At 47.2% G+C, this 22,155-nt stretch overlaps 1 protein-coding gene across 2 annotated transcripts; it reads right to left on the minus strand.

Moving 5' to 3' along the window:
• Positions 1 to 2,105: 2,105 nt before the first annotated feature.
• On the minus strand, positions 2,106 to 19,941 carry PGAM2 (phosphoglycerate mutase 2). Of its 2 annotated transcripts, none has more exons than XM_077305995.1 (4): positions 19,741 to 19,941; positions 11,145 to 11,562; positions 9,256 to 9,436; positions 2,106 to 2,322 (listed from the first exon to the last, which is right to left on the minus strand). In XM_077305995.1, exons 2-4 carry the CDS (start codon positions 11,556 to 11,558, stop codon positions 2,153 to 2,155), a joined length of 765 nt encoding a protein of 254 aa, XP_077162110.1. In that variant the 5' UTR covers positions 11,559 to 11,562; positions 19,741 to 19,941; the 3' UTR covers positions 2,106 to 2,152. The 2 variants fall into 2 exon arrangements, with proteins under 2 accessions (XP_077162110.1, XP_077162109.1); XM_077305994.1 differs by lacking the exon at positions 19,741 to 19,941 and adding an exon at positions 14,532 to 14,584.
• Positions 19,942 to 22,155: the final 2,214 nt, after the last annotated feature.

A 22,155-nucleotide genomic window follows, 5' to 3' on the forward strand; every position in this document is an offset into this window, starting at 1 on the left:
GGATTCATACAGTGGAGCATGGGTTGAATTGTGAACACGGCATGTAATGAAGGAATAGCTTAACTGCTACCAGAGTTTAATAACGCAGTGAGAGTTATGTAAGAATAATTTTATGTAGTAGCTAATAATCCATTAAACCCAAGAATTTCCACATTTTGTCTCAACCTGCTCAAACACTTCCACAAGCTATATCAATTAGGAAGATCAAAGAACTTTCCAAGCTTGTGCAATTAGATCTTGAGCAGATCATCTGTGTGGTGCAAATTAAAGGATTGCCAGAAAGACTGTTTAACACTTATTTCCTACCTTCAGGCTTCCTGGGACAGCACACAAACAGATCCAAGGGGAAAGAGATCTTGCTTCCGTTTCACATCACTTCTTCGCTGGATTGTCTATGGAAACTATCTAAGACTTTCACATGGACCATCTTTCTTTAATAGAAGACCCTGAGATTTGTTCATAGATAAACAGCCTAACTTTTCCATAATGTTGTAGTTGAAGATGAAGCTTTGGAGAACAATTTATGTGCAAGCATTTGGAGCTGTGGTTCAGTGGGAGAACATCTGTGTCACATGCAGAAGAATTTGCATTTGATCCCTGGCATCTCTATCTAGTTAAATGGGTCAGGTAGTAAGTGATTTGAAATATGTCTATCTGAGACTCAGGCAAGTTCCTACCAATCAGGGTAGACCACAATGACCTTGATGGGATTGTGGTGGATGTATGGCAGCTTCACGTATTCATTTGCTTTCTTACAGGGTGAGAATGTAATCAATCTAATGAGATATTTGTTTCTGTCTTTATACATTTGGTTTTAAATATGTTGTATATATCTGTATGGTCAGCATGGTTTATATCTCTTGCTGCCTTGGGGACCTAAGTTAGGTGGAAAGGCAACACATAAATTTTATAGAATCATAGAGTTGGAAGGGACCTTCTGGGTCATCTAGTCCAACCCCCTGCTCTATGCAGGGCACTCACAACCCTATCGCTCATCCACTGTCACCTGCCACCCCCTTGAGCTTCACAGAATCAGTCTCTCCATCAGATGGCTATCCAGCCTCTGTTTAAAAATCTCCAAAGATGGAGAACCCACCACCTCCCGAGGAAGCCTGTTCCACTGAGAAACTGCTCTGTCAGGAACTTCTTCCTGATGTTTAGACATAATTTCTTTTGAATTAATTTCATCCCACTGCTTATATATTTTTAAAATTTATTTCTTTAGAGACTGCCTTCTCCACTTAGGGCAGTGAACAACGTATGTTCAAGAGTACATTAAAATTGCAGTTTAAACTAGAAGCCAATTTTAAAATTGCGCCCATGAGAGTAGAAAACCAGAACCCCTCCCCATCCACCTTTGCCAAAAATATCCTCTGCAACATTTAAATCAGTTTTTAAAACTGGAGAATGGGGTCCAAGACATTCAGCTTCTTATGCTTATTGGTGGTGGGAATGCCATTGCTGCAGGTAATCCTATAAGGCAGGGGTGGGCAAACTGTGGCCCTCCAGATGCTCATGGACTACAATTCCTATGAGCCTCTGCCAGTGAATGCTGGCAAGGGCTTATGGGGACCATGGACATCTGGAGGGCCATAGTTTGCCCACCCCTGCTGTAGGGTTTTCAGAGCAAGAGATGAACATTGGTGGTCGGCCATTACCTCCCTATGTGTAGCTATCTTGGATTTCCTTGATGGACTCCCGCTCAAGTGCTAACAAGAGCTGACCCTCTTTAGCTTCTGAGATCCAGTGAGATCTTGGCCATCTGGGTCAGGGCAACAATATACATGAGCAATTACATTTTCAAGGCTTCCTGAATGCTTTCAAACACTCACAATCAGGCAACTCCATTCAGCAAGAACACCTGGGGCTCCTGGTCAGGTTTCCAAACAAGACATTTGTCTGAATTTATTGGAACATTCAAAGGGCAAGCCCTTATTGTGTGTTGCATTAATCGAACCGCAGGCAAGATATGTTTTTCACAATCCATTTGCAGAAGATTGTGAATAAAGATCAATTTCCCAAGGTGATTTTTTCCCCTCCCCCTGCCCAGCCTGGCCTTGCAGGAAAGAGCTCCCAAAGAACAGATCTCACTCACTCCAAGGTGGTTTTGTTTTTTTTTTCAAATGTTTATTTCACCCATTGTTCTTCCCTCTCATTTTTTGACCTTGCCCTGGGCTGCCACAGCCTCCATGGCCTTCCGCACGGTCTCTTCATCGCCCAGGAACTGCATAGGCTTTGTCGGCTTTAGGTTGTCATCCAACTCGTATACAATGGGAATCCCAGTTGGGAGGTTGAGCTCCATGATGGCTGCATCGGACATCCCTGGGGGGGAGGGAAGCAAGGTCAGACAAGGTCCCAGAGCTCTTCAGAACACGCTTAAAGACATGTAAACACCTTCACAATAAACATTTAAAACAGCTCAGCCTTTAGACACAGCTTCGGCCCATATTTTCTTAGCTGTTAAGGAGAATTGGACCACTCTATAAGAAACGTACTGATTTGTACTGGAAAAAAAGGTAAAATCAGTTTTGCCTGTGCAGAAGAATCATCCATTAGGCTAGGGAATAACAGCGAAAAACACAGCTGAAGCTATCTATACACGAAGCATTCGGGTGCAGTACCGCAATGGTCTGCTTCATTATTATTAATAAATCAGCTTTCTATTCCACCTAGTCTCAACGGACTCAAGTGGACTAATAGAAATATCCCTTCGCTTTTGGAATGTCAGTAAGAAATTTGTTTCTGTGTTGTGTGGCATACAAGACGGAGCTCTTCCGCCAGGTTTTTGGTTGAGGCCGGGGTCAACGAATGAGTGCCAGCATTCCCCCCCCCCCCCGGACCTAGTAAGTTAGATCTCCTCCCCACCCTCCCTGCCGCTCTGATAGGAATAAGGAGAGCTTCCGCCATGTTGGGATTGTTTTTAAAGTCTTTTAATGGATATTTTAATGGGGATAAGACTATTATGACCCGCCATGAGCCTATGGGGAGTGGCAGGAAATAAATATTATTATATTAATAATAATAATAATAATAATAATAATAATAATAATAATAATAATAATAATAATAATAATAATAATAATAATAATAATAATAATAATAATAATACAAAGGGCAGAATACAACGTGAAGGATCTGGGAACCTGGTTGCATAGATGAGCAGCTGTCCGTGTTTTTCATATAGCAACCTACTAAAATGGAAGAAGGCATAGCTTGAAATCATGCAGATGTTAAAGCCATTCTAAGACTGAAGAAAGAAACGTTGGACAGATTAAGAGGTTCACCCATCGTCCTTTTCAAACAGTTTGAACCAGGCAGAAAATCTAGAGCGAGAGTCTGTATGTCTGTAAAATGTATCATCAGTCTTAAAAAGCCAACCTTGTATATTGAAACCCTGCAAGGGTCACCTTGAGAACCATCCACTAGGGAATAATGGCGAAGAATATAGCTGAAGCCATCTACATGAGTGGCAGCCGGATGCAGGAGGGTGATGGGTCTGTTATAAAAGCACACTGATAGAAATATTCCTTTGCTTTCTGTAGAATCTGAATAGGGTGACGTGTGCAGGCTCTTAACCGATGGTTAATCCAAGTTCAGCCTGCACTAAAGCTGCTGGAGTACTTCGAGACAAAGTTAAATTCTCTTTTAAAAGAGACTCGAATAGGAGAACGGGGAATCAAGATATGGCTTGGCCATCTAATACAATGATCTGTCAGCCATCCAATGTAAGGGGGTGCACAAAGAGAATGTCCACTGTCACTCTGTGCATCTGTTTGTACTCTGCCCCCTAACAGCTGTGCACCCTAAGATCTCAAAGGAAAAGTTTATTACAAAATCTTTATTTGGGGTGGGGAGTTTATTTAGTTAGGTAGATTTATTTTATCCTGTCCATCCCTCAAAGTGGGGTGTAGGGCTGCTTACAACATAGTGACACAACAGCAATAATAAAACGACCATTTCAATAAAATCCAGTGAAAACTCAGAGCACAGCACAGACAAGCCCCTCAGAGGAAGCCAAGGTGGGAAATGAGCAAACAGACTCCCCAAAGGACAACTCCCCATATCTGAGGAATCTCTCGAAGTGCAGGCTTTGCCAAGGCCAGATGTCTGCAGAGTTGGGGGTGGGATGATCCCTCTCCAGGAGGAAAGCCTGGGAGTGTCGTAAATTTTAGGCAATGCAAACTCTGTACTGTTTTCTGTAGGTTCACCTATTTCAGTTTCCCTGTTAGCTTATTTATGTGTGCACAGAATTTCTTTTTTTGTTTACAGTTAGTTCTTCTAGCTTTGAGAGAATCCAAGAGTTATGAAGAATGGGTTCTTATACCCCGCTTTTCACTGCCTGAAGGAGTCTCAAAGTCCCCACCACAGACACCCTGTGAGGTAGGTGAGGCTGAGAGAGCTCTGACTGCTCTGTGAGAAAAGCACTACTGGGGCTGTGATGAGCAGGAAATCAAACCCGGCCCACCAGATTAGAAGCTGCCACTCGTAACCACAATGCCATGCTCTCTTTGTCTCTATCTGCCCCCACAACAAAATGGCCACTAACCAGGATGGCTAAAGGAAGCATCCACATTCAGGGCAAGTCAACCTCTGAATCCCAGTGGAAGGAGGCAACCTTCAGAGGAAGGCCTCACCCTTCAATGCCTCTGGTTGGCCACTTTGTAAGGTGGACTAGGTGGACTACAGGTCTGATCACGTTCTTATGAGCTAGCTGCTTGGAGAATCAGAGAAATCCTGAGAAGGGGGAGGTGGGAGGCTCTGCTTTAGCCTACTAATGAAATGAACAGTCTTGGCTCGCCCAAGGAAACCTATATTTTTCTAGTGGGTTGCAAATTATTACCAAGGAAGCTAGGGAGCCTCTGACAGGAGAATCTAATGCCACCTCATTCCTATCTCAGCTGCTGAAAGGCCCAATAACTCTGCTAGACCATTTATGCACTGGGAACTTCACTGCCCCAACTCCTGTGCAGGAGCACAAATTGGGGGTGGATGAGGCACACCAGGCCAAATGCTCCCCCGTGTGAGTGCAGAAAGAGGTGGGGCAACCTGCCACGACTAAAACTCCAGCCTGCAGTCCGGCATGAAACCTCCAATGCATAAACGGTCCTAGGGAAGAAAAAAGTAGTTATGGAAATGCTGATGCGGCCCTGTATTAGCACCTTGCCTTGCTGAAGTATTTTGCTGAATTACAGCTAGAGCTACATCCATGCCTTCTGCTCTGTACGCTGGTGCCATTCATTGTGAGAATCTGTCCCGTTGCCATTGGCTCTCAAGAGTTGAATGACATCACACTTTAAGAAGAGTCAGGTGACACCTTAAAGGCGACCTCATTCTTGCAGCACCCGCTGCTTTGAATGGAGCCCATTTTGTCAGTCCCACTTCACTATGCTTAATGAGGAAGTCTGTACTTTTAAGGTGCCACGGGGTTTTTTGTTTGTTTTGGCTGCCTTTCAAGGCATACTGGTGTTCTGCCCACGCAAGAACTTCAAAGGAAGACTCGCAAAGGAAACGTTCATCAAGAGGTTTAATGCTATCTTTAAGCCCGGTTTTAACAGGGACCTGTAATTTCTGACTCACTATCTTGCATTTCTCATCCTACAGAGATGTTAATTTCTGCTACACCGTTGAACCTTGCTGCTGTATCTGTTTACTTCACTTCGTTGTGCAGCGGATTTTACATTCTGACAATCTTACCACGGTTGTTCACATGCCTGTTAAGTGAGCTGTTTGATCTTTCGACTGGAGCTTTCCTTTCTTTTCCTTAGCTCATTGATTTACAAATCTTGAGCAGCGGAAAATTATTATTCATCATTTTTCCATGCAAGGAGATTGTTTTGAACTGGCTTCTCTTTATAATACATACACCCCTTTCTGTTGTGTGCATAAATTGGGTCTGATGGATTTACGTCCCTGTACATTTGAAGAAATGAGCTCTGACTCACAAAAAGCGTACGCTGAAATACATTTCGTTAAGTCTATAAAATGCCACCGGACTCCTGTTTTTTGTTTTTAAAAACAACTAACATCGGCTACCCACTGAAATAATTCTTAGCATAAAGTAATCAAATCAAACCAGAAGAAAAATATTAAAAGGATAATCACATATGGGAAGATTCAAATGAGTAGCCACATATGGGAATATAACAATGGCAGCTTTCCTGTCCAACTACCATGTTCGAAATACAGAGAATTTAAACCCTTAAGAAATACATTTACCTGCACGCCTCACCTACCAAGGCAGTTAATTTTCTACATGGTGATCCATCAATATGAAATGAATAATATTCAATGCCACATTGGAAAGACACAGCACATGGGTTCTGCTCACTGCAAGAACACCAAGAGCATATTGTATTGTATGGAAATGATGGTGGTACACAGCAGCCCTGAGAGGCAGTCTCAGCAGCAAGCAATAGAGGGCACTGTGGACGCTCCGGGACCATTTTGTTAATGTACACTGCCTTCCCTTCCTCTTGAATTGTGAGAGACCTCCTTGGAATGCCCATGACCTTTTGGGCCCGGGCTCAATTCATAGAGGCCACAGAAACAGAATCCTGGTGGTAGACGGAAGGCCGCAGGCAAACACAGGGGAAGCAGACCTCTCAAGTCTTGAAATGCGACTCCGGACTGGAAATAGCAACACAACCTTCAGCAGCCTGCAGAGCATCTGGCTCTTCTATCAAGAGGCTGAGGGATCAGGTTTGACTGGGAGAACGAAAGCAAGAACACCCAAAATGGGATAGTGTCACAAAAAATGACAATGCGAACCAACCAGTTGTTAGGACCCCAAAGTTTAGGGGTCCACAAAATATGGGGTCCATTTATATTTGCACTTATTGCGTACAACTTATAAAATTAAAAAGTTAAAAACACAAACCAAGCCCATGGGCTAAACATTGAAAGCAGAAAATATGTACTATGTGATGCTAGACCTACAATAATAAAAACCTAACATGTTTTGACCCAAAATGGGTCTTCCTCAGAGGTCTAATTCTGAACACATATGTGTTACAGTAGAGCAGGGGTAGTCAACCTGTGGTCCTCCAGATGTTCATGGACTACAATTCCCATGAGCCCATGCCAGCAAATACTGGTAGGGGCTCATGGGAATTGTAGTCCATGGACATCTGGAGGACCACAGGTTGACTACCCCTGCAGTAGAGATCATAGCCTGTGAGCTTTTAAAAATCTCCCCCTCACAAACCCCCTCCATGACCCGAAGCAGCCTGACCTCCTTGGGGGCTTTGTCTAAGTTATCGTTCTATTTGAAGCCACAGAGTTTTGTTTTTTTTTTAAGCCACTGTTAGAGTATTGTTGATATGTTATTTATGACTGTGTTATATGTGCAGATTGTTCTATGTATTATCCTGAAATGTTTTATGTGAAACGCCCTGAGCTGTCTGGGAGAGGGAGGGAGGGAGGGAGGGAGGGAGAGAGAGAGAGAGAGAGAGAGAGAAACAAACAAACAAACAAACAAAGAGGGAGGGAGGGAGGGAGGGAGGGAGGGAGGGAGGGAGGCATTTGTCTCTAAACCCAGAACTCCCATTTGGCTTCTTAGGGGAGGGCGTGATGGTGATGGAGAAGCATAGGCCTACTCTTACCCTGTGTCTGGTGTTGGGATGCACATGGGGGCAATGGATCAGCATAGGCCTGCCCTGTTTCTGCAGGCTCCCATCGGTGAAGAAGAACAAACTGGTAGCCAGCCCAGAGTGCAGGTATGGTTCTGTTCACAAATCATTTGAAAATATTTCTGTGCTGTTACTTCCTGTGCTGTGGGAGTGGCCTGATGATGTCACATTTGGCAGGAGTGGCTTGGTGATGTCACTTCTGGTGACATGACAAGAAGGTGTGGCCTGCTGACATCATTTCCAGGGTTTCTCGAAGCCTGATGATTTTTCAGGGGTTTCTCAATGGTAGAAAGGTTGAGAAGGCTGATCTAAAAAAAGTGATGGCAACACCCACTCAAGCAGCCCTTCAGAAAACAATTAGAGACTACCCACTTAGGGCGTGACTACCCTCTAATGCTGAAGGAACACAATGAGGCTGGGCTGGCAGGTTGGAGGCTGGACCAGGACTCAATGTTCTAATCACCAGGCGAGAAGAAGGGGAAAGGCGAGAGAAGAAGGGGAAAGGCGAGCACAGATGAAATGGTAGATGTAAAGGTACAGAGGGATATCTGGGTGGCAACCCAGCAACCTTATTAGGAGAACAGCACCATGTTCTTCCTGGATTCAACTCCAAAGTACATTCCTAGCCTCAGCCACTCGACTGTATGCTTGAGAAACTTGGTGCTTTTGAGATGGTAGACATTTCACCTGCTGATCCCCATACACAGCAAGGATGTTCCTCAACTATGCATCCTCAGAAAACTCTACAGAAAGGTTGAGTTTTTGCAAGAAGCAAGCTGAAAGTATAGAGACCTAGGCCAAGTTCATAGCTGGGAAGCCACAGGTCTGGCACTCTGCCCAGCTAAAGGTCACCCGAAAGTGATATAGTTCATCATTATGGCCATAGTCCAGCTGTCCGCTCTGGTACCCTGGTCTCAGAGGCGTTCCACGAGCATCCCTGCAAGACCATTCTGTGAAAGAACTGACTGCAGCATAAAGCAGGCTATGGGATATGAGATGCACCTCTGCACTAGATATCCTTAGCAACAGATTCCACCTCCCTGATTGTTGCATTATTGAACTAGTTCTGTGCTCAAGTGCAGATTGTGACAGCCACAGAAGAAAAGGCTGTGTACTTTTAATATAGAGATATTCTAAAGATAGCTATTCCACAACTCAGTTTTCAGGGGAGGAAAAACTGAACTCTGTACATAATTTAAATTCATTGCATACACATATACCTGCTTTTTTTCACAATTTATTCTGCTTTGGTTTGCAGGCTAGGTGACAGAAACCCCAATCACCAGCTACTAGAATTCCTGCTCATCAGAAGCTTCTCTGGATGCTGAGATTTTAGAAGGCAGTGTATTTTCACAGCCCTAATGGCCAGAGACTTTTTTTTTTTAAAGAAAGAAAGCTGAGATTTTCAGGAAGCTGGACTCCAAGGGCTATGTCAGTCTCTGCTTTCTCCAAAAGCAGCTGAAGGATCCATGCAAGTAGTAACCCTCTACTGGGTGGCTTCCCCCTCTGAACTGGAGAAGGTGCATTATGCCACGTTACGGCAAGGTGCGGAAATAAAACGGAACCACGACCCATGCACAGAATGATACTAACACAATGACTGGCCTTAACCCAAGGCAGTCCTTACCTTCCAGATGCTTGACAATCCCCCGAAGGCTGTTGCCATGAGCAGCAATAAGTACCCTCTTGCCAGCTTTGATCTGGGGCGCGATCTCATCGTTCCAAAAGGGCAGGGCACGGGCGATGGTGTCTTTGAGGCTCTCGCAAGAGGGCAGCTCGCCAGCCTTCAGACCTGCATAGCGCCTTTCCTAGCACAACAAAGAGACAGGAGAGGAGTAGGCTTAGAAGTTTGAGGTCAGCCAACTAGACAGTCCTCATTGCAGGAAGAGGAAGACCAGGCAGGTTCCCTGTTGTTTAAATGTCACAGCATGCCATCGAAGGTTGAATTTTATCAATGCAGGATTTCTTCTGCTCCCCACCCCAGTCTTAAACTCTGTCTCTCAGGGTGAGGTGAGAGGACTACAAGCTACACAATAGCCACAGTCTGTAGTCTTCAACCCTCTGGCTAACCCCTGCAGTTCTACCCCTCCTTCAGTCCCGCCATTCAACTATCTAAGGATTTGGAAGTAACGCTGGACTTGATTACTTGGTTGGAGCCATCCTTCTTACAGATGCAGCAAGTGACCAGGTAGGGGACTCCAGTTCCCAGAATTCATTGCTGGGCCTGTTAAGAGAGTTTTAGAGATCTGGGATGTAAGATTCTTCACTTACCATCCTGTTCATAAGCCATGGGGCAAGAGATAGGACATAGGGTGAGGGCATAGACATGTCTTCACTCACTGGACAAGATTCCATGGACCCAATACTATCAAGGGGGAAAGCCTCCAGCTCTTAAAGGTTTGTATCAAATTCCTCCCACAAGCAGGCTGTCTCCTAAGATATGCCATCTGGCATGTGAAAATCAAGGTCCAGCACATATGAGAGAGAGAGAAGAGTCACCTCCAGCAGGTCTCTGGAAAGGCAGCATGCACATTTTCTAAATAAATGAATCAGCGATAGAAAATGCCCCACCAGCCAGATGTTGTCACCAAGGAGTTAAGAAGAAGCATGTTCCATTTATCCACTGAGTAAATCCAAGGCCACTTTTCTTCTTAGCGTCTGGTGGGTGAAACCACCAGTCCAAAATCAATTTGGTCAAAGTTGTCCTGCAAAATCTCGTCTTGCCAACCTGAGCTGTACCTTCCTCATTCTAGGACTCACTATAAATGTATTTATCACATATATTTATTATATTTATATACTGCCATCCCCTGAGGCTCAGGGCAGTGTACATAATTAGGCAGATTATGAAAGGGAGGGCAGGAAGGGACAAGAAGGGAAGGGACGAGTCAACGCTCGGCTCTTGTGGTCCTTACTCATATGCTGATCACCACTGGGGCCAGGAAGGAATTTTCCTCCAGGCTAGACTGGCTCTGGAATCCTGGAAGGGCATAGAGCAGGGGTGACTGGGGCAGTGTGTGAGTAGCTATGAACTCCCTGCATTGTGCAGGGGGTGGGACTAGATGACCCTTGGGTCCCTTCCAGCTTCATGTTTCCCTCTTCTATCCTTCACTACCACTTCTATTGCCCTTGTAAAAGAGAAACATGCAGTGGTGGGGATAATACCATTGTAAGAAACGGAGAGACCCAGGTGTGAATGCCTTCTTCACTGGATGACCTTCAACTAATCACAAACTCTCATTCTAACCTACCTCACAGGGTTGTTGTTATGAGAAAAAAAATGGAGGGGAGAAAAATTAAACAACCACTTTTGGTCCCCTATTGGGAAAAAAAGCAGGGTATAAATATGCAAATCAATAAATCCGTCCTCTCCATTTGGATCACATCACCCTTCTTTTTAAAACACATCTGCACCCCAAAATTCTGCAAAGACGCACCGGGCATAGTTTGCTGCCACAGTCTGGATTCTGCTCAGTAGTCAAATTTCCTCTCTTATAGGGTGACGTCAGTACTCACCTTGCTAATAACTTGATAATAAGGATGCTTTTCATCCATCGGAGGTGGGGGGATGTCAAAGGACCGTCTCCAGATCTTCACCTGCTCCTCACCGTGTTTGGCTGCGGTCTCGGCCTTGTTGAGGCCCGTCAGGCCCCCGTAGTGGCGCTCGTTCAGGCGCCAGGTGCGCACCACAGGGAGCCACATCTGGTCAATGCCATCCAGGATATACCAGAGCGTGCGGATCGCCCTCTTCAGCACGGAGGTGTAGCAGATGTCAAACTCATAGGCGGCATCCTTTACAGCCTGGGCCCCGCGCTTGGCTTCCTCTCTCCCTTTCTCGCTCAGCTCAGCGTCGAACCAGCCGCAGAAACGGTTCTCCTGGTTCCAGGTGCTCTCGCCGTGCCGCACGATCACGAGGCGGTGGGTCGGCATGGCTCTGGCGGGAAGGCGGAGGGTCAGCAAAAGGCCAGCACGGCTACAGGAAGGAGGATCCCCAGCCCTGCCCGGAGCACCAACACCCAGAATGGACGTGCTCCCACTCTTTATAGGACTCTCCCCTCTCCCCCTGGCAGCCTTCCGGCCAATCGGGGCCCACTTCGGAGTAGAAAGACAGCCGCAGGCAGCCAGTCACGCTTTCCCTCCAGGCTGCGGCCTACGGGCGAAAATAGCAACCCGGAGAAGTTCCCCTCGCGTCTAGGCCAGAAATAGCTCGGAGCTCGGCAGGCCCGTGACCTTCTCTCTGGGGCTTTGGCTGGAGGAGGAGACAGGGAAGGGGGTCGAATCCGGGCTCCTGGGACTCATCTGGCTGTACTGTAAAGAAAGCCTCCCGTTTCAAACTCCTACTTACCCCCTAAGTAGGAGTTTCATGCTGCCTGCTATCACCTGGAGCAAAGAGATCTAGGGCTGGAGGGTTGATTAGGCCAGTGAGGGAGTAACACAGACGGACAGAGAGTGGGGCAGCGCAGGAGCATGGAGGATATGGTCAGTCCCCCAAATGTCCCGGCTCATACAAAAGAATCAAAGCATGCTGGAATTAAGAGCCTTCAGCATAAAGGGAAGGGAAGGCAGGGATACAGTATAAGTTTTTTTACAGTTAAGCTTCTGAAGTTTGTACCAAGATCTGATGGGTATAAAGGTAAGGCCTGCAAGCTTATGGTTGCCAACTTCTAGATCAGGGGTAGTCAGATTGTGGCCCTCCAGATGTCCATGGACTACAATTCCCATGAGCCCCTGCCAGCATTCGCTGGCAGGGGCTCATGGGAATTGAAGTCCATGGACATCTGGAGGGCCGCAGTTTGACTACCCCTGCTCTAGATAGTGGCTGGAAATGTTCCACTTTTACAACTGATCTCTAAGTGACAGATCAATTCACCTGAAGAAAACAGCCACTGGAAACTGGGTTCTATGGCATTATATCCCATTGAAGTCCCTCCCTAAACCCTGCCCTCCTCAGGCTCCACCCCCAAAAACTCCAGGTATTTCCCAACCTGGAGGTGGCAACTCTACTGCAGCTGTAACTACAATAAAATAAATATATTATAAATCACTTGGACACCCCTAGGAGGCTTCTGCTGGTGCTATCTGGTTGTACTCAACTGACCTTTGGGTGCATAGGTGTTTCAATGGAGAAGTTTTACTTAAAAAAAAAATTAGCAGGCATTGTGGACCCTTTAAAACATTGCGAAAGGAGATGGGCTGCCTGGTGGGAGACAGTTCCGTGTAAAGCACGTTACTCTCTTCCACCATTTCAAGCAGTGCTTGCGGAGTGTAAGAAGCGCAAGAAGGCAGCAGAGGAAAGTGAAAGAGCCAGAAGATGAGGAATGGCTGGAGGTGTGATAATTTTTAGCACTATTCCATTTCACTAGCGTAACACAATTTTTTTCAATGTGCGGAAATGCCCGAAGAATTCTGTGACTTTAACTGGACAAAACCCAGCCGGTACAGTTTTTCCACTGATGACAGTAGGAATGCAGAAAGTGACTTATAGCGGTGTAAACAGCACAGGAGTCTTCCGGTCAGTGTCAACAAACAGCCGTAATTAGGGCTGCTTTGCAACCCCTTCATCAGCACAGAACTATATACAAGTCTAAGGAGATCCCGTGAGGAACATCAAAGGCTACAGTGATGTCAACATGTAGTGGGAATATTCAGCAATGTCCACCAGGTGGCACCATTACACATGCTCAGAAAAAGGTAAGGCAACTCCGGACATGTTCCTCCTTGACCAACCCCCGCCTCCCCAGTACACTACTTAGGAATTGAGGTGTTAATTTCCTCTGTTTTCCTACAGCAGGGGTAGTCAAACTGCGGCCCTCCAGATGTCCATGGACTACAATTCCCAGAAGCCCCTGCCAGCATTCGCTGGCAGGGGCTTCTGGGAATTGTAGTCCATGGACATCTGGAGGGCCGCAGTTTGACTACCCCTGTCCTACAGATTGCCTGTAATTGCGTGTGGCGACATTCTTCTCTATGTTATGCATAAAAGTACAAGAGACATCTCAGATATGGCAAGTCGGGTTCATGCTGGGACGCAAGGCAGATTGCAGGATATAAAACAACGCAATCAGACAGCAGAAGACAACCAACGCAACAAGGCAAGGACTACAGAATTAACATACAACATGGGCAGCATACTATCTAAGGAAAAGTATGCCATAAACAACACAGATGGTGGATTTACACTTCAGAGAAGGACTCTCCCATCCACTCCAGCATTTCCACATTATTATTGAGTAAAACACTTAACTGCACCTTCAGGCTTGTTATACGGCACCCCTGTAAGAGATTTATTGCAATGTATATTTTTCACTCACCTGTTTTGCTCCATGGAACTACCAAGGGGGCTTAATGCCAAAGTCCCAGGAAGTTCCATCCAAACACTGGACAAATCTAAGCATGTTTGCCTGTTTAGGTTTAACAACGCTGCTGGGTCATGTGCCCTCCAGCCACACACTGAAACACTATTGTATATGGTCCTAGATCAGGGGTAGTCAAACTGCGGCCCTCCAGATGTCCATGGACTACAATTCCCAGGAGCCCCTGCCAGCATTCGCTGGCAGGGGCTCCTGGGAATTGTAGTCCATGGACATCTGGAGGGCCGCAGTTTGACTACCCCTGTCCTAGATAATACTGCGACTTGCTCTGAGCCCACAGGCTCCACCTCCAAATCTCCAAGAATTTCTCAATCTGGGCCTGGTACCCCTGTTTCGGTCTGGAATACTGGGAGAGGCACAATGAGCCAATTCAATGAAAAGGTGATGAATTAACACCGGATTGACAGGAGTTGGTTGGCAGACACAGCTGGTTTGCATTTATGGCAGAAAACAATTGCGAAACCGGGTCTGAGGTGCATAAGGTTAGAAAGGGATTATACATGAAATGAATGAACCACGCATCTTTCCTTACCTGCTCAGCTGTCTCTGTGCTGCTGGCTTCGTAGCCAAGCATATTGTGGCACTCCCTAAGGCAAGCTCAAAGGCCTCTGGCATTCCTAAGAGACCATTATGTCCCATCACAATCACCACTGAGCAAAGCCCCCACTCTTCCAGGTATATCCCAATACACTAGGAAGATCCCTGAAAAAGGACTTTGTTCGGCCTTGAGAAATTTGTCCCACCATCCGTGTCTTGCAAAGAGGATCTTCAATCCAGGCTGACACTTTTGCTTATAGCAAACCTCCATGCCTTGAAAGGTTAAAAGGTATCAGTTCCAGTCTTATGCTTTTATAGGGTTTATATATCTGTAAAACCTGGAAACTTATGAATGCAGCCTGTACTTGGGCATGCCCATGCAGATATTCCTCTGCTTAGAACATAAATTTAATGGTCCAAGGCAAAGTTTCCCAACCAGGGATCTGCAGACTCCTAGAGGTCTGCAGGAGCTCTGAAGGGGGGGGGGGGGTTACAGCCTTTTCCCTCCTGCCTTAATGGACAGCCACAAACTAGGGAACCAGCTACTTCTCCCCCTCCCAAGTGTGAGTTTTGTCATGGTTTATGCATCTGCATGCCTACTCTGCTTAAACCACCTCCCGTCTCTCCCCCACTCAGTACTCCTGGAGCCTGCCTGTTAACACAGGTGGTGATATCACTTTTGGGGGTGGGACAGGGAGCCGTGCTGAAATCACTTCCGGGGCTCCTTGAAGCCTACAAAATGGTCAAAAGGTTGAAAAAAGCTGGTATAAAGACCAAAGCACACCATACCTGGGGATATCCATTTATTGTTTTCCTGATTCTTAAGAAATAAAAATAAAAATGAATGTGCCAGCACCAAGCTGCCAGTGAGAGTAACAGAGTGTAATTAGATTTAAATATTTTCCCTGTAAACTATTTATTTCTTTGATTCATTTATACCCTAACTTTCCCCCCAATGCAGCTTAAATCCTTCTCTTCTCCTTCGCTTTCTCCTAACAGCAGCCCTGTGAAGAAGGCTGGGTTACAGCAGAGGACACTAGACCAAGATCACCCAGCAGGCTTCCATGGCAGAGAGGAGTCGAACCAGGTTCTCCCAGCTCCTGGGCTGAACTCTCTTTACCACCCCCACACCACACCGTTCACATTTACACTGCCCAAATCCCTCCCTCTCAGGGTTAGAAGCAGAGTGAGATGCCATACTCTAATAACTGATTTAAACCATACTGGAGTGGCTTGGGGGGTCACACCAATATTGCCAAGCATTGGGTGATTTACATTTCTGATTTCCTTTCTAGTTGTTCTGTTCACGGTAAGGCCTAACCCTAATGATTCCTTATGTTTGCTTGCAAACTGATTGTACCTGCAGTCAGATACCTAAAGACGGCCTACAGACCTCTGATTAAACCAGCCTTTCTCAATATTTTTACCATCGAGAACCCCCTGAAATATTATTCAGGCTTCGAGAAATCCCAGAAGTGGCACGATTATGCAGAATATGGTTGGGAAGTACATACCCACCCGGGGCCCCTCCCCTTCCCATCACCAGCCATTTTGGGAGGGAGGGAGGGAGGGTTGGGTGATGGTCATGTCACCCATCAAATGTTTAACAACATTTAAAAAATATAAAAATTAATTAACTCTGACCCATTTGGGAAACCCTTTGAGGGCTGTCAAGAAACCCCAGGGTTTCATGAAACTCCGGTTGAGAAAGCCTAATCTAAGCTGAGCCCAGTCTAATCTGCTTGCTCCTGTGTAAAGCCCTGTCCTTCCTCTTGCTAGCGGTTACCCTGTGGGGCAAGATTATCATGGGGGCAAATGGAAGTTGGGAGGAAGTTGATTTCGATGGGGAAAATTGCTCATGTTGGCTTTGAGACCTTCCCTTCTCTCTCCTCTCTCTCCCCCCTCCAGAGCCGCATTCAGTTAAAGAGCCAGGAAATCAATCACAGATCAACCCCACCCAAGGGGCAGCTTGATCCCCAGATTGAGTCAAACAAATTGGATCTGAATTTTTCCACCTAGCATCACATACATTCTTCCTGCACCTTCATGATGGATGATCAGAACATTGTCAGCAGAAATAAAAACAAAGAGAGGAAGGCTGGAAAATTTCAGCCGACAAAGCAAGACCCTGGAAAGTTACCAGCACTGCAAACAAGGTGTTGGGATGCAGAGGAAACCAAAGGGAAATTCTTTTGATGCTGCTCAGCTCTGGGCAACAGAGCGGCCAACAGCTTGAACGCAATATCCTGGCAGATCACCGCATCCTTGGTCGATGGCTCAAGCTTCACCAGCATGGATGCAGCTCTTTCATCTCTTTAATTTACACTGCAGTAGTTTCAGCCAAAGCAGCCCAGAACTCCTTAGGGATCATTTTAGTACTTATAAAAATCTATATCATCCCCCTCCTTAGGGAAGCTCGAGCCAGCTTCAATAGGGCCCTCCTCTGCAAGACATTGACCAATCGGAGACAGGCTTAGGTATAATAGCACCACAGCATTCGACCACTCCTGGCCTGGGCATTCAAAAGAATCAGCAAGTCAAATATGAAGATACGTACACAAATGACCACCATATTAATAGTGTTGCCAGGTCTTCCTTGGCCACTGATGGGGGAGGGGGGGAGGGAGCACGGTTGCCAGATCCAGGTTGGAAGACGCCGATAGATTTGAAGCCCAGGGAGGACGGGGACCTCTGTGGGGTACAATGGGGTACAATGCTTCAAAGTTCACCCTCCAGAGCAGGGGTAGTCAAACTGCGGCCCTCCAGATGTCCATGGACTACAATTCCCAGAAGCCCCTGCCAGCATTCGTGGCAGGGGCTTCTGGGAATTGTAGTACATGGACATCTGGAGGGCCGCAGTTTGACTACCCCTGCTCCAGAGTATCCATTTTCTCTGGAGTCTGGAGATGAGCTGCAATTCTGGGAGATCCCCAAGCTCCACCTGGAGGCTGGCATCCCTAACATCAAAGAGCAGAGTGGCTAGTCCTCTGTGCAGATAAGAAAAGGACCTGGCTTTTGAGTCAGGGGGCCCTCTAGGACAGTTCGCGATGGTAGGGTGGTAGAGGAAGCAGAGATCCCTTCCGAAACACATTCTTCGTTTTTAAGTTACACTTTTCTTGGTTGTTGTTGTTGTTTTTTTAAATCTATAATCACTTCAGAGATTCTGGTTTGGAAGAAAAGCCAGGTCAAAAGAGGTCAATAAATTTATAAAAAACAAAAAACGGATGAGGGGAGAAGGATGTAAACTGCTTTCGTTCTCCCTTGGGGAGAAAGGTGGAGGTATGCGAATGAAGAACAATTAAGAACTTAATCAAAAAAAGTGCTTTCCACACCCTAGTGGTTCTTGGGATCCAAATCCACCCAACACAGGATGAGGATAGAAGCGTTTCTGATTAGCTCTTCTGCTCCAGCAGAGTGGTTTGCTGTAGATAGAAGGCTTGCCCTTCCGTAACCGTCCATCATTGCCTGGAAAGTATCCTGAATGTCACTAGATAAAACAGACAGGGGTGTGTTTGTGTGCAGACCAGCTTTCCTCATTCAGGCCACCTGCCAGCAAGGAAGAATTAAACACTGCCACTATTCATCTAAGAAGCGAGCTACTGTTGCTGATACCAAAAAACACAACTGTGTTTTAATTGTTTCCTTGGTTTGTATGATGCTCTATTGACCTCATGGGTGTTACCAGCTGCCTCAAGAGGAAGACTGTGGCTACTGGGTGTCAAATTAGGTTTGGAGAGGCCCAGGTTCTAATCCTCCACTCAGCTCACAGAGTACACCCTGGGCTTGTCACTATTCGTGACTCTAACTTCCCTTGCAGGGTTGTTGCATGTTGCTCCAGGCTTCTGGGAGAAAGGGCAGGGAAAATACAATAAAAAGGTAAAGGTATCCCCTGTGCAAGCACCAGGTCATGTCTTACCCTTGGGGTGACGCCCTCTAGCGTTTTCATGGCAGACTCAATACAGGGTGGTTTGCCATTTCCCTTCCCCAGTCATTACCGTTTACCCCCCAGCAATCTGGGTAATCATTTGACCGACCTCTGAAGGATGGAAGGTTGATTCGACCTTGAGCCGGCTGCTGGGATTGAACTCCCTGCCTCATGGGCTTCAGACTGCATGTCTGCTGTGCCTTACCACGCTGCACCACAAGAGGCTCTTCAATATACAATAGTTAGTCTTTAAAACCCATCAATAAACCAAGCTCTTTTCAACTTGAGCCCAGTTGAGAGGTAGCAACCCTGTAACAAACTCCATCCCCAGACAATTCATATAATGACTTCAAATTATTTTAATTAAAGTTTTAATGGTATGAAACAAAGGGGGACAAACATAGAATTTGGGTTCCCTTGTTCTCATGTATATGATTAGCCGCAATTGTACCTTTCTTCCAGTGGGTAGAAGAATGGCCTGGATCTGAATCCATGGGGTACCCCCTCATGGATCTGCATTTTTAAAAAGAAGAAGTTGCTTCAAAGAGGTTATTACAATAGTTCCTTGCTCAAATGCTAATACTGTTTCTGCTTCTGTAAAAGGGGTTTCCCTGTGGAAAGGACCCCATAAAATTGGTTTAAAGATCCTGCTGGGAGCCCCCTAATGGGAGAGACTGGTCTATTAGGGCTTACTACCACTGGTCAGAACCAGCTAATCTACAGGCTTAATATAGTGAAATGAATTCACAGAAGATATCAGCGGTCATTAGCCATGCTGAGCTTTCGGAAGCTTCCTGTTCTGGGCTATTATTACTGGGTCTGTTGCTGGGGGGGAACAGCAGGGGAGGGCTGTTTCCTTCCTGTGGTGCCTGGCGGCTTCCGGAAACAGCAGCTTCACGGGAGGGGGGTGGGACGCCGAATGAGACAGAGTGAATTCAGAAGGATTCTGCTGAAGCTTTATAACTGGGAAATATCTTCAAATCCCCCCCCAGCTAAAATACAGCCTTGTTTACCAAAGGGGACTTACAACCCTGGAAAGCTTTCTTAAATGATTCATTCATTAAAAATAATTCCCTAGGCCCTTTTCCCCCACAGCGAAGACGCAAAACATACATGCATCAAAATACAGAGAGATGTAATTTTCAGCTGGTTCCATCTTCCAGTTTTCCAGCAAAGGAGGTCAAAGACCAGCAGGCTAGCTGACCAGCATTAAGAACTTCTTAATACCCCTCTACAGTTTATAAGCATATCTGCAGTGCAAAACATATTACTTAGTTACCTGAATATGGGTTCCAGCGAGGGGTGTTAGGGTCCCACTGGGCCCCCAATTTGGAGTAATGCGCCTGATAAAAATGCTACTAAATGACAGGATGAGGAGGCGATCTACAGGAGTTGGGTACCATCTTTTGGTCAAGGCTTCACGTTTAATTTGGGCGCTCATTGAAGGCTCAGGCACTTATTTCCGAGTAACAATGCACCGGATCGCGGTGCGCGGGATTTAAACTGTCTCCCAATGGGTGGGGCGGGGCACTTTCAAAGCGGAAGAACGACGAAAGGATCCCACCTGCGCCCCGAACCGGGTCTCGTTCCAGCAATGAACGAAAACCTCGCGGAGGGGGGGGGGGGGTCATTTCTTTATCCCACCTGGACGCGCAAGACCAGCCTCACTAGCGCAGCCCACGACTCGCCACTAGATGGCGCTCGCTCTCCGCGCCTCTCCCAGCCGGAGAACTGCGGCAGCGAAAGAGAAACAGGCTGAAGGTTAGCAAGCGCGGCCAAGAGGGCGGGCGCGGTAGATTTCCACTGGCTCAACCCCGCCCGCCCACGGAGCCCGATGAGTCATGGGCGCCGGCCGAGCCTCTGTCGCCGGGGGCTTTTCCCGGCTGCTGGAGAGGAGGCAGGGCGGGCGGACTGGCTGGCTGGCTGGGGCGGGGGCAGGATCTCGCTTTGCACGGCAGCTGTCCAGCCGCTGTCCCTCGCCTGCCTAGCTTTGCAGCTGCGGTCTCCACCGGGGCGACCCCCGCCTTTCTTCGTTTGCACAGAACGTGGGGATCGTGGCTCCGCGCAGGACGGGCTGGGGGGGGGGAGGGAGGGCGCCGCGCACGTGGGCAGCGCCATGTAGCACTGCAGCAAGCTGCGGCCCCAGCGAGAGAGGCTTGCCGGAGAAGCGAAGCGGGCGGGGTGCGTCATGCACGGGCCCTATGCAGACTCCGACGGGGGTGGGGAACTCGGATCGGGGCCTTCGCGCTTTTCCCGTCGACGGCGGCTTGCAGGAGACCGAGCAGTCCCCGCCGGGAACAACGCTGGCGCGGACCCTTTGCCCTAGTTCTGCTAGGTTAGGCAAGGCGCTGCACGATAAATCGTGAGGGACCTTTGACCAGGGATTCCCCGTGCATAGAGGGCAATTTCTCCTAGGGGGGCGGGAACCCCAAAACCCTCTACTCCAGGGGTAGTCAAGCTGCGGCCCTCCAGATGTCCACAGGCTACAATTCCCATGAGCCCCTGCAAGCAAATACTGGCAGGGGCTCATGGGAACTGTAGTCCGTGGACATCTGGAGGGCGGCAGTTTGACTACCCCTGCTCTACTCATTGCCTCAGGGTGACTCTTAATCTAATTGTGATAATAAAACGTGTCTGCTGCTCCGACATTCTTGAAGGAAGAGGGTCAGAATACCAGAGACAGTAGCTTTTGCATGTGGTCAGACTCCCTCCCCCTTATGAAGCCCGGGCCATGTTTTCAGAGTCACTTTGAAAGCAGTCAAGGATATGTCCCTTGTCCCAAATGGATCCTAAGCAGGGAAAGTATGAAACGTGCTTTTTTCCTGACAGTGAGGGTAAAATCCAACATCCCACGTGGGCAAATAACACCATCATCAATATTAATCATTTGCCCAGGACTCCACCCAGCAGAGCAGCCGCAGCAGATACTGCCTCAAAACGGGTCACTTCGGCACTAACAAGCAACAGCAGGTGCTGTCAAAACATGGTGGGGTCACCACCAGAGGCCAGGTAGTAAATGGCTCAAGAGCAGTACACTTCACAGGTGGGTGTGTTGAGTTTCCAAACCAGCAGACTTACCTGGCAGGGACTGCTCTAGATCATGACCCAAGCGGAGCACATCTCAAAAGCCCTTCGGCACTGACTGACCTTTGCTCTGGCTAGGTCCCTTCTGTGTGCGGGGACTGACCTTAGCGCTCTTGGCATTTTTTTCTTGATGCACCTCTGATATGTTAAAGAAAAGCCAGGGACTGAGCCTGCTCCCTGCTTGGGTGGAAGGTACTGTATTTTTAAGCCACAGCAAAATGGGGACCAGTGTCAGCCAAACCCCAAAACCAGCTGCTTCTCAAGAGGGAAGTCACATCCATTAACGAGCTACAATCATTGCCATACTTTTGAGGCAGGCAGGTACCACCATGACCTGCAACACTCCCCCAGGATGCCCAGAGGCCCCAACCTTAACCATGGCTAAACATTTTCTAACTGAAATGAATTAATGCAGCTCAACAAGTTTTTGTGCAAGCAAAGGGCTTTCTTGGAAGACGGAAGGCTAGGTGGGGTCAGTTTAAAATCTCTTGCCATGCTTGGTGTGGGTGAATATTGGGGGATGGTGATCATGAGTTAGCCCAACCATTTCTCTCCAGTGTATTTTGCTGGATTGGTACTTTAACAGTATCTCTTCTTTTCCCAAAATGTT

Source organism: Paroedura picta, chromosome 12 (assembly GCF_049243985.1).
Source record: "Paroedura picta isolate Pp20150507F chromosome 12, Ppicta_v3.0, whole genome shotgun sequence".
NCBI classification, from domain to species: domain Eukaryota; kingdom Metazoa; phylum Chordata; class Lepidosauria; order Squamata; family Gekkonidae; genus Paroedura; species Paroedura picta.

Excerpts from the sequence above, each read along its gene's own strand:
- PGAM2 (XM_077305995.1), bottom strand. The coding sequence starts at position 11,558 with ATGCCGACCCACCGCCTCGTGATCGTGCGGCACGGCGAGAGCACCTGG. Across the intron at positions 9,437-11,144 it reads ATTATCAAGTTATTAGCAAG|GAAAGGCGCTATGCAGGTCT; the intron begins GTGAGTACTGAC and ends TTGTTGTGCTAG. Across the intron at positions 2,323-9,255 it reads GATTGTCAAGCATCTGGAAG|GGATGTCCGATGCAGCCATC; the intron begins GTAAGGACTGCC and ends CCTCCCCCCCAG.